Source organism: Carcharhinus amblyrhynchos, chromosome 32 (genome assembly GCF_965287045.1).
Source record: "Carcharhinus amblyrhynchos chromosome 32, sCarAmb.v2.hapA, whole genome shotgun sequence".
In the NCBI taxonomy this organism is placed as follows: Eukaryota; Metazoa; Chordata; class Chondrichthyes; order Carcharhiniformes; family Carcharhinidae; genus Carcharhinus; species Carcharhinus amblyrhynchos.
In genome coordinates this window covers 7,863,179-7,878,300 of record NC_137355.1, presented here as the reverse complement: position 1 = coordinate 7,878,300, position 15,122 = coordinate 7,863,179, and the positions used below count along the sequence as shown (strand labels likewise).

The 15,122-nt window shown below is 52.0% G+C and overlaps 1 protein-coding gene across 1 annotated transcript in view; it reads left to right on the top strand.

Moving 5' to 3' along the window:
- The first annotated feature begins 4,618 nt into the window (after nt 1-4,618).
- ptpn9a (protein tyrosine phosphatase non-receptor type 9a) overlaps nt 4,619-15,122 on the top strand; it is a 194,066-nt gene continuing 183,562 nt past the window's right edge. Inside the window, exon 1 of the mRNA XM_080216288.1 lies at nt 4,619-4,726. Within this exon, the coding sequence (XP_080072414.1) occupies nt 4,694-4,726 (33 nt within the window). The 5' untranslated portion in view covers nt 4,619-4,693. The remainder of the gene's footprint in view (nt 4,727-15,122) is intronic.

Genomic DNA, 15,122 nt, shown 5'->3' with positions numbered 1-15,122 from the left:
AAGCAGGCACATTAGCAACATTTAAGAGGCATCAGGATGGGTACATGTATAGGGAGGGAATAGTGCGATACAGACCGAGTAAGGAAGGGAGTTTTTTTTAAGCTTAGGGCGACATGATCAGCACGGGCTTGGGGGTGGGAGGCGGTTGCGGCAAAGGGCCTGTTACTGTGCTGTACTTTTCTTTGTTCTTTGTCCTGTGATCATCTAGCCGTGGACGTAGCCGCAGTAAAGGGGTCAACAGTTGAGTTGCCCTTTATTTTTAGCCTCTTCTAAGAAAACAAATAGTTGGAACAAATTCAGGATTAGACAGAGGAGACCACCCCTATTGGGGCACCGTAACAAAAACAATCAAACTTCAAAGGAAACTTACCAAAATCAAACTAAAATATCATTCCAGTGGAGGGTGATGATGCACCTCAGCCCACACCGTGCCCACTGGTCGCACGGAAGTTGTCCCTTATTTATACTTGCTCAATGACCACTCATATTCATCAGCTGTTTCTCTGAACCCGAACAGCTAATTGATATGATCAAACCTTAACAATGTGATTGACAAGACATCACGGGGAGGTGGTGGCTGAGCGGAATTGTCGCTGGGTGACTAATCCAGAAACTCAGTTAATGTCGCGCTGACCCGGCTTCGAATCCCATCACGGCAGATGATAGAATTTGATTTCAGTGAAAAAAATCTGGAATTAAGAATCCAGTGACAAATCATTGTTGGAAAAACGCATCTGATTCAGTAATAGCATTTAGGAAAGGAAATCTGTCCCGACCTGGTCTGGCCTGTGTGTGACTCCAGAGCCACAGCAATGTGGTTGACTGCCAACTGCTCTTGGGCAACGAAGTGATGGGCAATAAATGCTGGCCCAGCCAGTGATGCCCATGTCCCATAAGTGAATTAAAATAAACGAACAACCCTCTGTTGTGGGGTGCAAGTGGAAAGAGGGGTGATTTTTGTTTGTTTGCAGCTCCTCAAAGGTGGTTGGGACTCAGTCTGTGAATGTGGACGACGTGGTCCTGTGATCCCTGGGTTGTGAGTTGACAGGTTGTGAAATTTGGTACCAGCAAACTAAAGTGACCATGAATGCTGGTGTGTTGCTGTGACATACACAAGTTCACTGTGGTCTTTCAACACCGCTGTGCATGGTCCAGCAACCCCTACAGCTGGACCCAAGCCTACATGGGTTGACTCAATGTCCTACAACAAGCGAAACCTGTCTCCTCATCTCTCATTTTTAAAGGAGCGTTCCTTCACTCTGAGATTGTGCCCTCAAGTTCTAATCTCTCCCACTAGTGGAAACAACATCTCCACATCCACTCTATCTAGGTCTCTCAGTTGCTCAGACACTCCTGTTCGGGTACACTGAGGGTGAATTTAGCATGGTCAACGCACCCCATCCAGCACAAGGTTTGTACTGTGTAAGGAAACCAGAGCACCCAGAGGAAACCCACACAGACAGGGGGAGAACGTGCAGATTCTGCACAGACCCAAGAATTGAACCCGGAACCCTGACGCTATGAGGCAGCAGTGCTAACCACTGTGCTGCCGTGCTGCCCATGTGTCAAAAAGAAGAAAATGTGTGTGAAAATGTGGGCACTTCCTTTGTGTCAACAAATTAATTTGTCTGGTTGAGTTCAGAGGGACTGGTTTGTGTAATCTGAATGAATGAATGGGTGTGATTGTAATTAGTTAACCAGATCTATCCGTCTGCAATTGTCAAGAGATGAATTACTCAGCATGATTGTAACTGGTTAGATTGTTGCAGTACACATCACCATTGTTGGCTGGTCTACTTCACCATTTACACAACGCCCCCAGAGGCAGTTTTATTCAAAAGCTGAAGTCAGATTTCACATGTAAACTGGCAACACCTCTTCCACCAATCCCAAAACTGTTGCCAGTGTTTGCAAAATTTCAACAGTGTTCAGTGAGCCCAAACATCTTTCAGCTTAATGCTGGCAACACTGCACCTGCCCACCCCAGCCTTTAGCCTCAGTGCCACCTCAGACTTAGACCAGAGGTTGGCAAACAGGGTACCTGCCATACCCTGTGAAGGATATGAAAACATCAGCCAGAATGCAGAAAACATTCATAAAACCATAAGAAATAGGAGCAGAATTAGGCCACTTGGCCCATTGAGTCTGCCCCAACATTCAGTCATGGCTGATATTTTTCTCATCCCCATTCTCCTGTTTTTACCCTATAACCCCTGACCCTGTTATTTACCTGTATGGTTCCAGCGATGAGGAATTTAGTTACGTGGCTTGATCGGAAGAGGTATGATAATTCTTCTTGGAGAAGATGTGATAATGTGTTCTCAAAACCATGGGGAGTCTGGAGAGAGTGGATAGGGAGAAACATTTTTGTATTCATTCATGGGGCATGGGTGTCGCTGGCTGGCCATCATTTATTGCCCATCCCTTGTGCCCTTGAGAGCTGATGGTGAGCTGCATTCTTGAGCTCCTGCAGTCCACGTGGTGTAGCTACACCCACAGTGCTGTTAAGGGAGGGTGTTCCAGGATTAGGACCCAGCGACTGTGAAGGAATGGCGATATATTTCCAAATCAGGGTGGTATGAGGCTTGGAGAGGAGCGTGCAGGTGGTGGCATTCCTGCTGCCTTTGTCCCTCTAGATGGTAGCAGTTGTGAGTTTGGAAGGTTCTGTCTAAGGATCTTTGGTGAGTTACTGCAGTGCACCCTGTAGAAGATGAAACACACTGCTGCATCAGAGGTGGAGGGAGTGAATGTTTGTGGATGAGGTGGCAATCAAGGGGGCTGCTTTGTCCTGGATGGTGTCAAACTTCTTGAGTGTTATTGGAGTTGCACTCATCCAGGCAAATGGAGAATATTCCATCACATTCCTGACTTGTGCCTTGTAGATCAATTTGAAATCATCAGGACAGGACAGCAGATTTCCTCCACAAACTTTGTTTGTAGACAATCATGAACACCAGTAAAGAGACGACTAAGACAATAATAATATTCTGCAGAAGAGTCACATGGGTTCAAAATTATCTACTTCCCACAATGGCACAGTGGTTAGCATTGCTGCCTCACAGTGCCAGGGACCTGGGTTTGATTCCCGGCTTGGGTCACTGTCCGTGTGAAGTTTGCATGTTCTCCTCATGTCTGCCTGGGTTTCCTCCCGGTGCTCTGGCTTCCTCCCACAGTCTGAAAAATGAGCTGCTTAGGTGGATCGGCCGTGTACCCAAACAAGCACTGGAGTGTGGCGACAAGCGGATTTTCACAGTAACTTCATTGCAGTGTTAATGTAAGCCTACTTGTGATACAAATGAATAAACTTTAAAACATTAACACTGCAATGAACATAAGAACATAAGAAATAGGAGCAGGAGTAGGCCATCTAGCCCTTCGAGCCTGCCCCGCCATTCAATAAGATCATGGCTGATCTGTCGTGGCTCAGTTCCACATTCCCGCCCTTTCCCCATAACCCTTAATCCCCTCTCTTATCAAAAACCCATCAACCCGCGTCTTAAAAATATTTAGCGAGGCAGCCTCCACCACTTCAACGGGCAGAGAATTCCAGAGATTCATCACCCTTTGAGTGAAGAAGTTCCTCCTCAACTCCGTTCTAAACCGCGCCCCCCTTTGTCTTGAGGCTGTGCCCCCTAGTCCTACTGTCCTTTCTGAGCGGGAAGAGTCTCTCCACCTCTATCCTATCCATCCCATTCATCATCTTATACGTCTCAATGAGATCTCCCCTCATTCTTCTAAACTCTAACGAGTACAAGCCTAATTTATTCAGCCTCTCCTCATAGCTCAACCCCCTCAACTCCGGCATCAGCCTAGTAAACCTCCTCTGCACTCCCTCCAAGGCCAAAATATCCTTGCGTAAGTATGGCGCCCAAAACTGCAGTGACTGTGAAACTCCCCTATAGTTACACTCCAGTGCCTGTTTGGGCACACTGAGTGAGAAATTAGAATGGCACAGCGGGTTAGCACTGCTGCTTCACAGTGCCAGGAACCCGGGTTCAATTCCTGCTCAGGTCACTGTCTGTGTGAAGTCTATGTGTTCTCCCCGTGTCTGCGTGGGTTTCCTCCGGGTGCTCCGGTTTCCTCCCACACTCCAAAGATGTGCGGGTTAGATGGATTGGCCGTGCTAAATTGTCCCTTAGTGTTAGGGGGATTAGCAGGGTAAATATGTGGAGTTATGGGAATAGGGCCTGGGTGGGATAGTGGTCGGTGCAGATTTGATGGACTGAATACAATCCTTCTTTCTGCAGTATTGGGATTCTATGGGCAATGCCCCTAACCAGCACATCTTTTGGACAAAACCTACTTGTGACACAAATAAATGAAACTTAAAACAAAACTCTTGACAAATGCTGCCAAGTCTGAATTTTCTGTAATTAGTTCAGATTTCCTTTTCAGTACAAATTCCAGATTGCATATGAAATGAATGGGAGTTGCCAGGCTGTGGGTGTATAGTGGGGTGGGGTAGGGAGGGGATGGGATTTGAACCCAGGTCTCCGGATTGCTAGTCCAGTAACATTACCGCTGGGCCACGGCGGCCGGCAGGGCTGCGGAGGGCCCCGGGAGAGGGGGATGAGGCTGTGAGCGGAACTCAGTCATTGTTCGGCAGAGGGGAGGAGAGAGAGAGAGAGAGCCCGCCCGCGCGGAGCGGCGGACAGGAGCGCTGGCGGCTGCAGCGGCCGGACTGACTGAGAGGATGGCGGCGGAGCTGACAGCAGAGGAGGAGCAGGTCAGGGAGCGGGGGGAGAGGCAGAGGGGGTACAGGGTGTTTAATATTTAGTGGGGGGTTTAGATGATTTATTTTCTCGGTGAATAACTCCCACCCTCCCCCCCGATCTCCCTCCCATCTCCCGGGCTGAGGCTCCGTTACCGGGGCAGCCGCGGCCTAACCGGGCACCGGGACTCGGTTACTCACCACCACCCCCTTCACAGCCCAGCCCGGCCCGGCACCCCCCCCCCCCCTCCTCCTCCTCACAGCCCGGCCCGCACCGGCACCCCCCCCCCCTCCTCCTCACAGCCCGGCCCGCTGCCGCCTCGGGGCAACACTGACCCCCCCCCCCCCGAAAAAAACCCACTTTGCTGGTGAGTGGCGGGAGGGGGTGAGACAGTAAAATAGAACAAAAAATCCCAAATACAGCAGGGGAAGAGGAGACCCCCCCCCCCACAAAGCCACCCTCCCCCTACCCCCCACCCTTTGCCCCCTCCCAACCCCCATCCCGCCCGTCCCCCGGCTTGGAGCTCCCAAACCCAGCTCCTCTCCCCCCCCCCCCCCCAGCTCTCTCTCCCCCCCCCCCCCCCCGGCTCTCTCCCCCCCCCCCCCCCCGGCTCTCCCCTCCCCCCCCCCCCCCCGGCTCTCTCCCCCCCCCCCCCCCCCCCCGGCTCTCTCTCCCCCCCCCCCCCTCCCGGCTCTCTCCCCCCCCCTCCCGGCTCTCTCCCCCCCCCTCCTCCCGGCTCTCTCCCCCCCCCCCCCCCCAGCTCCTCTCCCCCCCCCTCCCAGCTCCTCTCCCCTCCCCCCCTCCCAGCTCCTCTCCCCCCCCCAGCTCTCTCCCCCCCCCCTCCTCCCGGCTCTCTCCCCCCCCTCCCGGCTCTCTCCCCCCCCCCCCCCCCCAGCTCCTCTCCCCCCCCCTCCCAGCTCCTCTCCCCTCCCCCCCTCCCAGCTCCTCTCCCCCCCTCCCAGCTCCTCTCCCCCCCACCCCCCCCAGCTCCTCTCCCCCCCCCCTCCCGGCTCTCTCCCCCCCCCCTCCTCCCGGCTCTCTCCCCCCCCTCCCGGCTCTCTCCCCCCCCCCCCCCAGCTCCTCTCCCCCCCCCCTCCCAGCTCCTCCCCCTCCCCCCTCCCAGCTCCTCCCCCCTCCCCCCTCCCAGCTCCTCTCCCCCCCCTCCCAGCTCCTCTCCCCCCCCCCCAGCTCCTCTCCCCCCCCCTCCCAGCTCCTCTCCCCCCCCCCCTCCCCAGATCTCTCCCCCCCCCCTCCCAGTTCTCTCCCCCCCCCCCCCTCCCAGTTCTCTCCCCCCCCCTCCCAGTTCTCTCCCCCCCCCTCCCAGTTCTCTCCCCCCCCCCCCCCCAGCTCCTCTCCCCCCCCCCCCCAGCTCCTCTCCCCTCCCCCCCTCCCAGCTCCTCTCCCCCCCTCCCAGCTCCTCTCCCCCCCCCCCCCCCAGCTCCTCTCCCCCCCCCCTCCCGGCTCTCTCCCCCCCCCTCCTCCCGGCTCTCTCCCCCCCCTCCCGGCTCTCTCCCCCCCCCCCCCCCAGCTCTCTCCCCCCCCCTCCCAGCTCCTCTCCCCTCCCCCCCTCCCAGCTCCTCTCCCCCCTCCCAGCTCCTCCCCCCCCCCCCCCCCCCCCCCCCAGCTCCTCTCACCCCCCCCCCTCCCGGCTCCTCTCCCCCCCCTCCCAGTTCTCTCCCCCCCCCCTCCCAGTTCTCTCCCCCCCCGCTCCAGTTCTCTTCCCCCCCCCTCCCAGTTCTCTCCCCCCCCCTCCCAGTTCTCTCCCCCCCCCTCCCAGTTCTCTCCCCCCCCCCTCCCAGTTCTCTCCCCCCCCCTCCCAGTTCTCTCCCCCCCCCCCTCCCAGTTCTCTCCCCCCCCCCTCCCAGTTCTCTCCCCCCCCCCCAGTTCTCTCCCCCCCCCTCCCAGTTCTCTCCCCCCCCCCCTCCCAGTTCTCTCCCCCCCCCCTCCCAGTTCTCTCCCCCCCCCCTCCCAGTTCTCTCCCCCCCCCCTCCCAGTTCTCTTCCCCCCCCCCTCCCCAGTTCTCTCCCCCCCCCCCTCCCAGTTCTCTCCCCCCCCCCTCCCAGTTCTCTCCCCCCCCCCTCCCAGTTCTCTCCCCCCCCCCTCCCAGTTCTCTCCCCCCCCCCTCCCAGTTCTCTCCCCCCCCCCTCCCAGTTCTCTCCCCCCCCCTCCCAGTTCTCTCCCCCCCCCCCCCAGTTCTCCCTCCCCCTCCCCCCCCCAGTTCTCCCTCCCCCTCCCCCCCAGTTCTCCCTCCCCCTCCCCCCCAGTTCTCCCTCCCCCTCCCCCCCAGTTCTCCCTCCCCCTCCCCCCCCCAGTTCTCCCTCCCCCTCCCCCCCCCCAGTTCTCCCTCCCCCTTCCCCCCCCAGTTCTCCCTCCCCCTCCCCCCCCCAGTTCTCCCTCCCCCTCCCCCCCCAGTTCTCCCTCCCCCTCCCCCCCCCAGTTCTCCCTCCCCCTCCCCCCCCCCAGTTCTCCCTCCCCTCCCCCCCCCAGTTCCTCCCTCCCCCTCCCCCCCCCCCCAGTTCTCCCTCCCCCTCCCCCCCCCCAGTTCTCCCTCCCCCTCCCCCCCCCAGTTCTCCTCCCCCTCCCCCCCCCCAGTTCTCCCTCCCCTCCCCCCCCACTTCTCCCTCCCCTCCCCCCCCCACCCCCTTCTCCCTCCCCCACTCCCCTCCCCAGTTTCCCCCCCTCCCCTCCCCAGTTTCCCCCCCACTCCCCTCCCCAGTTTCCCCCCCCCCTCCTCCCCCCCCACTCCTCCCCCCCCACTCCTCCCCCCCACTCCTCCCCCCCACTCCTCCCCCCCCACTCCTCCCCCCCCACTCCTCCCCCCCCCACTCCTCCCCCCCCCCCACTCCTCCCCCCCCCCCACTCCTCCCCCCCCCACTCCTCCCCCCACTCCCCCCCCCCCACTCCCCCCCCCCCAGTTTCCCCCCCCCACTCCCCCCCCCCCCAGTTCCCCCCCCCCCCCAGTTTCCCCCCCACTCCCCCCTAGTTTCCCCCCAGTTTCCCCCCTCCCTGCGGGGGACCCCCCCGGACCTCCCCCCCCCCGTTCCCCACAGTGCCCTCCCCCCACCCCAGTGGTTCCTCCCCCCATGGTACATTTGGGGAATTGCCATTTTTTTTGTTGCAATCTGATTTGTTCCTGAGCACTGGATGAATGGAGCTAGTCGACTATGGAGGTTTGGTGTCCAGTGAACTGCCATTTATACAGCTGAGAAAGCATCTTGCACAGAATCCATTTTGCTCTGGGTACGAAATGCGCTTTTAAAACTTGAATCGGTCATGGCGGAAGGAACTATTTCAAAAATAATACCTCAGTGACACCATCTCATTCAAAGATGGCAGTGTGTGCTTACTGTCAAATACTCCTGTTTTACATATTACTTAGCATGTAAGTATGTGGCACAATGTGATACCAAACCACATATACCGGGAAAAGCTCCAGCTGCGCTGTTGGGTCTTTCCTAAAATCATTGCTGTCAGCTGGCACTCGCTCTCTTGGCAATATTGGGTAACGTGGGTGAAGTGATCAGTCCTCTTGGAAGGCCTCACTGACTGGGTTAATGCCTCAATCGAGCTGCACAGTACTGACCTCTTTCTCTGCCCATTTACCTGGGGGTGGGATGCAAAATGGGTGGCATGGTTGTTAGCACTGCTACCTCACAGCACCAGGGACCTGAGTTCGATTCCCAGCTTGGGTTGCTATCTGTCTGTGTCGAGTCCGCATGTTCTCCCCTGTCTGCATGGGAGCCTTTCAGATGCTCCCATAGTCCGAAAGATGTGCGGTTAGGTGCATTGGCCATAGTAAATTCTCCCTCAGTGTTCCCAAACAGGCACCGGAGTGTGGCAACGGGGGGATTTTCACATTAACTTAATTACAGTGTTAATGTAAGCCTACTTGTGACACTAATAAATAAACTGAAAAATAATTACTTTGTGAATAACTGCGGTTGAAGGTGATTTGTCATCTTGAGCAGTTGACTGGAAGGTAAACAAGCTCAATAGACTGAGGCCCTCAGTTTTTGCTCTGGAAGCCACGATGAGGAGATGCCAGTGTTCGACTTGGGTGGGCACATTAAGAACCTCAACCTCAACTTCAGGTTAAAGTCTGACAGGTTTATTTGGAATCACGAGCTCACCTGGTGAAGGAGCAGCACTCCAAAAGCTTGTGATTCCAAATAAACCCATTGGACTTTGCTCTAGAAAGGAATGGAAGGCACCTTGCAAGATGCTTAAACAGCAAGGTGGAAGATCTACAGTGCTGCAACTTGCCTGTATTTTCAGCTGTTAACGTTCTTTTGATGGAATTGCTGAATCTAATTTCAGTGGTCTTTCAAGTTCAAGACTGAATGCCAAGTGATACAAGATTAAAGAAAGTGTTAAAATGAGGACCGGTATACCATCAGCTGTCTCTTCCCAGCAGTTGCTTATTGGTCAGTGTTGTAACAAGCCTCTCTTCCTGGCTGAAACATATTTGCATATGCATCAGATATTGCTAATAATTACAGTGCGCTGGAACTCTGTGCCATTTGACTGGGACAGTGTTCTGAGATAAATATGTGGAAATCAGTTATGATTCATAATCATTCAAGTAAAATGGGTGGAGTTGGGAAGAACTGGTCACACAGAATTGTTGGTTTAAATATTGTTGCCAGTGTTCACTGATGTAGGAGTTGTCATACTTAGGTTGAGGTGAGCTTGACAGTTTGGCACGTCATTGACCTGCACTGGCTCAGAGGCAAGTACTGCCTTGATTTAGTTGATTTTAAAATTTCCATCCTTACTTTCAAATTCCTCTGTGGCCTCCACCTTCCCTATTTGTCATTGGACATTACCAGAAGCCCAGGAACACAGTTCAAATCCTATCATGGCAGCTATAAAACTAGTCTCAGTAGTGACCATGAAACTATTATCGATTGTCCGAAAAGCCCATCCCATTCACCACCCTCCCTTGGCGGAGGAAATCTGCCCACCTCAACCAGTCTGGCCTACATTTGACTTCAGACCCAGCAAGGTCAGTGTGGTTGACTCTTAACTACACTCTGCAGCAGCTCACTGTCTGTGTGGAGTTTGCACGTTCTCCCCGTGCCTGCGTGAGTTTTCTCTGAGTGCTCCTGTTTCCTCCCACAGTCCAAAAGACTTGCAGGTTAGGTGCATTGACCGTGCTAAATTCTCTCTGTGTACCTGAACAGGCGCTGGAGTGTGGTGACTAGGGGAATTTCACAGTGACTTCATTGTGGTGTTAATGTCAGCTTACTTGTGACACTAATAAATAAACTTTTAAACCTGGCAAGTCACTCAGTTCAAGGGCAATTAGGGATGGGACACCTGCATCCCAGGAAAAAATTTATAAAATGCCTAGTGTGGCTTGGTGTGTATTTTTATTTTATAATCCCTCCATTGAAGCACCTTATTACGAAGCCCCTATTATTAAAAAGTGCATTGGGCAATTTATTTTGTTATATACATTGTTGTTGAAGGCAATGTGGCATTGTTCCTTATCAGTGGTGATCTTTAAGAGGTGGCTGCCAAGGTATGGAAAATGTTCAATGTTCCAGATTCTCTCCTTCAGCATATATGGGAGGTGGCTGACCAGGTGTGAAGTATGATGTATGGTTTTTGCTTTGACAACATTCATGTCTCCTGTAGACAGAATTGAAGAGGTCAGCCTGCTAAAAATGACAGCAACCAGTGACAACGGAGACCTCCACAAGCTGACAAAAGTCCTAGTGTGTGGGGGGCAGTCACCACCTTCCTGTACTGCAGTGACACCTGAACTGTCTGTCAGTCACATACAAGAGCACTGGAGAAATTCCACCAGCAATGCTTCCATCCAGATTCAGTGGGAGGGTCTCTCAACAAACGCTGAAGTCCTTCTCAAAGCCAGTATTCGGACAAAACTTGTGCAAAGTTAACTTTGATGAACTGGACACTGTCTGGAAGGCCAAAAAGCACCTCCCCTGCCAGGTCGTGTTTTTTTTCAACTCTCAAATGACCAATGTTGCAGGGAAGTCAAAATGCTCTGAAGACTCGCTGAAACTCCTCTAGAAACCCAGTAGTATTGACATTAACGTAATTATTCAAATTGGTGAGAACTTCTGTGTCTAGCTACATCATGTTGAGTCCAGTGCCTTAATGATGAGGCAGAGCTGTGGCAGAGAAGGAAAGAAAAGGAAGCAAATTCTGCTTTTGGGATTTCACCACCGCAGGGGACGTCTTGCTCCACGTGCCCAGAGATCTGCCAGTGGAGAATCGGCCTGTTCAGTCATGTGAAAACCCACAGCAGAAGCCAGCAACCTTGAGTTGATGTCATTCTTGAATCAAGGGATAGCCAACAGCACCTTTAAATATAGTGCCTTTCCACCAGTCTGTGAGGCTCCAACATGAGTGATGAGTGGTGGTAGGCTGAAGAAGTTCCTCCTCATCTCTGTTTTAAAGGATCGTCCCTTTAGCCTGAGGTTGTGCCCTCTGGTTCAAGTTTTTCCTATTAGCGGAAACATCCTCCCCACATCCGCTCTATCCAGGCCTTGCAGTATCCTGTAAGTTTCAATAAGATCCCTGCACATCCTTCTAAACTCCAACGATTACAGGCCCAGAATCCTCAACCGTTCGTCATATGACAAGCTCTTCATTCCAGGGATCATTTTTGTGAACCTCATCTGGATCCTTTCCAATTGGTGGGTCTACTGATTCAAAGCCGGTTAGGAAGCCCCTGGTGATGTCTCTCATTAATAGAAAGCTGATAACTCTCAGTGGCGGAGAAAAGCTCTGCTCGTCAATTTGCTGCAGGAAAGAAACTCGGTGACTTTGAGATCCTGTGCTGCTGCTGTCGTTGTTCACTGAGCAGTTGATTTATTCCTTGTGAAAGAATTCTCTGACTCCCAGGTTCATGTTGGAAATGGTTTCACTCAACCTTGTTTTACAGTACCCTTTGTCAGGAAGGGATGTACTGTGGAATTCCTCCAGTGTGTTCTGGAAGTTTTTTGTGCTGCTTCGGTGAAAGCCATTCCCCGTTTTTGTTTTTCTTTTCAAACTATTAATTTCTTGCCCAGTAGTGAGTAATTTTATCCTGAGCTTAGGGAATTTGTGGTGAAGCGTTAAGGCATTGTGTTTTTTTGGGAGGCCCGACTGGGTGTTTAAAATGTGGGCTCAAGTTAGCGGGATTTAAACACTTGCCGAATTGCTGTTTTCAGTTCTCGTTGTGCAGGGGAACTAGTGATCAGAGCCAGGACTGCTCTTGCTTGTGAACTCAATGTCACGATGATGCAGAGGCGTAAGGGCTCATGTAGCTACCCGATTAACCTTGCTGGGGGCCTTTTAGACAGGCAGTGAAGACCGGTCTGAGAGGCTGGTATATTAGTGTTGCAGTTTTAGTGCGGAATTTTGATTTGATTTATTATTGTCACATGTATTAACGTACAGTGAAAAGTATTGTTTTTGTTTGTGTGCTACAGAGCATACCATTCATAGAGAAGGATGTGCAGAATGGAGTGTTCAAGTCATAGTTAGGGTGTAGAGAAAAGTCAACTTAATGCAATGTCGGTCCATTCAAAAGTCTGATGGCAGCAGGGGAGAAGCAGTTCTTGAGTCAGTTGGTACGTGTCCTCAGACTTTTGTATTTCTTTTCCCCGAAGGAAGAAGGTGGAAGAGAGAATGTCCGGGGTGTGTGGGGTCCTTAATTATGCTGGCTGCTTTGCCGAAGCAGCGGGAAGTGTAGACCGAGTCAGTGGATGGGTGGCTTAATCACAATGGGCAAGAAACTAACAGTTTGAAAAGAAAAACATAACCCTGGAGCTATGAGAAGTCTGTGTTGTTTACTCAGTTAGTATTTGGTAAGTAGTTGCTCTGCTAGGATATTTGTTTCATTCTTGGTAAGGTAACTTCATTTTGTGAAATAAATCTCACTTGAAACCGTTACTTTAATTAGACCTGTAACCACCTCTAATAACCTCTCTTGTATTGGGTAGGTGTGGACTTTTGCCTGATCTGTGATGTGCTTTGAGATGTTTTTCTGGATTATAGAAACTTTATAAATCCTAATGATTCTTTGTCAAGTTGTAAACGTGACTTGAATCGAATGAGCAAGGACTGGATTTTATCTTCCTTGCCAGCAGGTTTGAAGGTGGGAAGGGGGTTTAGTTAGAATCCATCACGTGGCCTGCTCACCACCAACACCCGCCCCCCAGCACAAACTGTCTGAAATTTTATAGGGGACAGTGGAGGAGTTGGGCAGTTGGCTCACTGGACCTTTTGAGGCCCATGTTAATGGCATCTTGAGGGTTCCTTCACTTTCTCCACAGTATTTACCTGTGGCAGGGGGAGATCAACACCAAGCAAGTAACTCAACAGCTTTAGCTGGTTTTGAATTGGAAGGGCTGGTGGAACTCCCTGTGCCCATTGGAGGCACCTGGCCTTGCAAACCCTGAGCTCCACCTTTTCCTTCGCTCCCCTAACAGGGCTTCCCCCCCCACCCACCCACAACTCCTGATGAAACAATGCTGATGGTGTGGGGGGTCCACGGTGCCCTGAAAATACAGGCTTATAGGAAGTGATTGAAGTTCTGCACAGAAGGGGATCTGTTGTTCCTTTGCTCTTGCACACACTCTACTGCATCCCATAATGGGAGATTAACTCTGAATTAACAATCATTGTGCTAAGGGAAGCTAGGAGTGGGAAATAAATGTGATCATTTAGGAGTTGCCCAGAGCTTGAAAACACATTTGTCGTGGCAGATTTAAATTTGAATAATTGTGCAAAAGCTTTTTGCCTGGATAATCATCAGACCTGTCTGATTTTACGTAACCCTGGAGCTGTGAGAAGTCCGTGTTGTTTACTCGGTTAGTATTTGGTAAGTGGCTGCTCTGCTAGGATATTCGTTTCATTCTTTGTAAGGTTAGCAAATCGGTGATGATGTGTAGAGTAGTAACATTGGCTGAGCTAGTGTTTCAATACCCATTGACTGGCTGCTTGGAGTGACTGGCAGGCAGCTTTACGGCTCCCAGCCTAGGACAGCTGCCTGCATGTTTTCATTCTCACTGCATGAAAATAATCAAACGCAAGTGTTCTTGTTTGTGTCCAATTACACGGTGAGTTGTCAGCTTTAGCCGGGGAGTCTGTGAATGGAGGTGAGATATTTCCTGTGTGTGGAGGCAGAGACTAACTGGGTTGCTGTTTCCCATCTACTGAGTGGCCGAAGGGCAGCTAAGACCTTGAATGGGGAGTCAGTCATGGATTTAATTGACCTCTGGGTGAAGCAGCTGGTATAGCATGGTACAAAGTTGGAACCATGCCGTTCCTCTGCCAGCTAGAATATATATATATTTGGGCTTTAGTTTATCTGCAAGGCTGGCTATGTATTTTTAATTGCTTTTTAATTGCTCATCATTGGCAACTGTGCCTTCAATTCCATTGCCCAGAATTTCTCCCCCGAAGCCTCTCTGCCTTAGGTGGTACAGTGTTTAGCATTGCTGCCTCACAGCGCCAGGGTTCGATTCCTGGCTTGGGTCACTGTCTGTGCAGAGTCAGAGACACAGTTCCCCCGTGTCTGTGTGCGTTTCCTCTGGGTGCTCCGGTTTCCTCCACAGTCTGAAACACGTGCTGGTTCGGGTGCATTGGCCATGCTAAATTCTCCCTCAGTGTACCCGAACAGGCGCCGGAGTGTGGCGACGAGGGGATTTTCACAGTAACTTCACTGCAGTGTTAATATAAGCCTCCTTGTGACACTGATAAATAAACCTAAACCTTTTCCTTTTAAGATGCCACTTTGACCAAGTTAATCTTACCTGACTCAGTTAAAATTGTCTTGGGAAGTGCCTCAGAACACTTTTATTTTATAGATGCTATATAAAACAAATTGCCCTGATTATTGTGTAAGTTGGTCAGAGTTTCTGCTTCTGGGTTGATTTGGGCCACGAATGCATGTTGCAGCATTGTCTCTAATGAATTAAGTCACCCAGGAGCCGTCTCATAGAATCTAGAACCCTACAATACAGAAAGAGGCCCTTCGGCCCATCGAGTCTGCACAGACCACAATCCCACCTGGGCCCTACCCCTATATCCCTACATGTTTTACTCACTAATCCCTCTAACCTAAGCATCTCAGGACACTAAGGGGCAATTTTAGTATGGTCAATCAACCTGACCTGCACATTTTTGGACTGTGGGAGGAAACCGGAGCACCCAGAGGAAACCCATACAGACATGAGGAGAATGTGCAAACTGCACACAGAGTGACCCAAGCCGGGAATCGAACCCAGGTCCCTGGAGCTGTAAAGCAGCAGTACTAACCACTGTGCTACCATGCTGCCCCAAATGGCTCTGCTGTGCTTTTTAATAATTAATTTGAAGGTTGTCTTCTACATTTGAATGAAGTTACACTGCTGAAAGGGAGTGTTTTCATTCATGTAGCACTATTTGCCA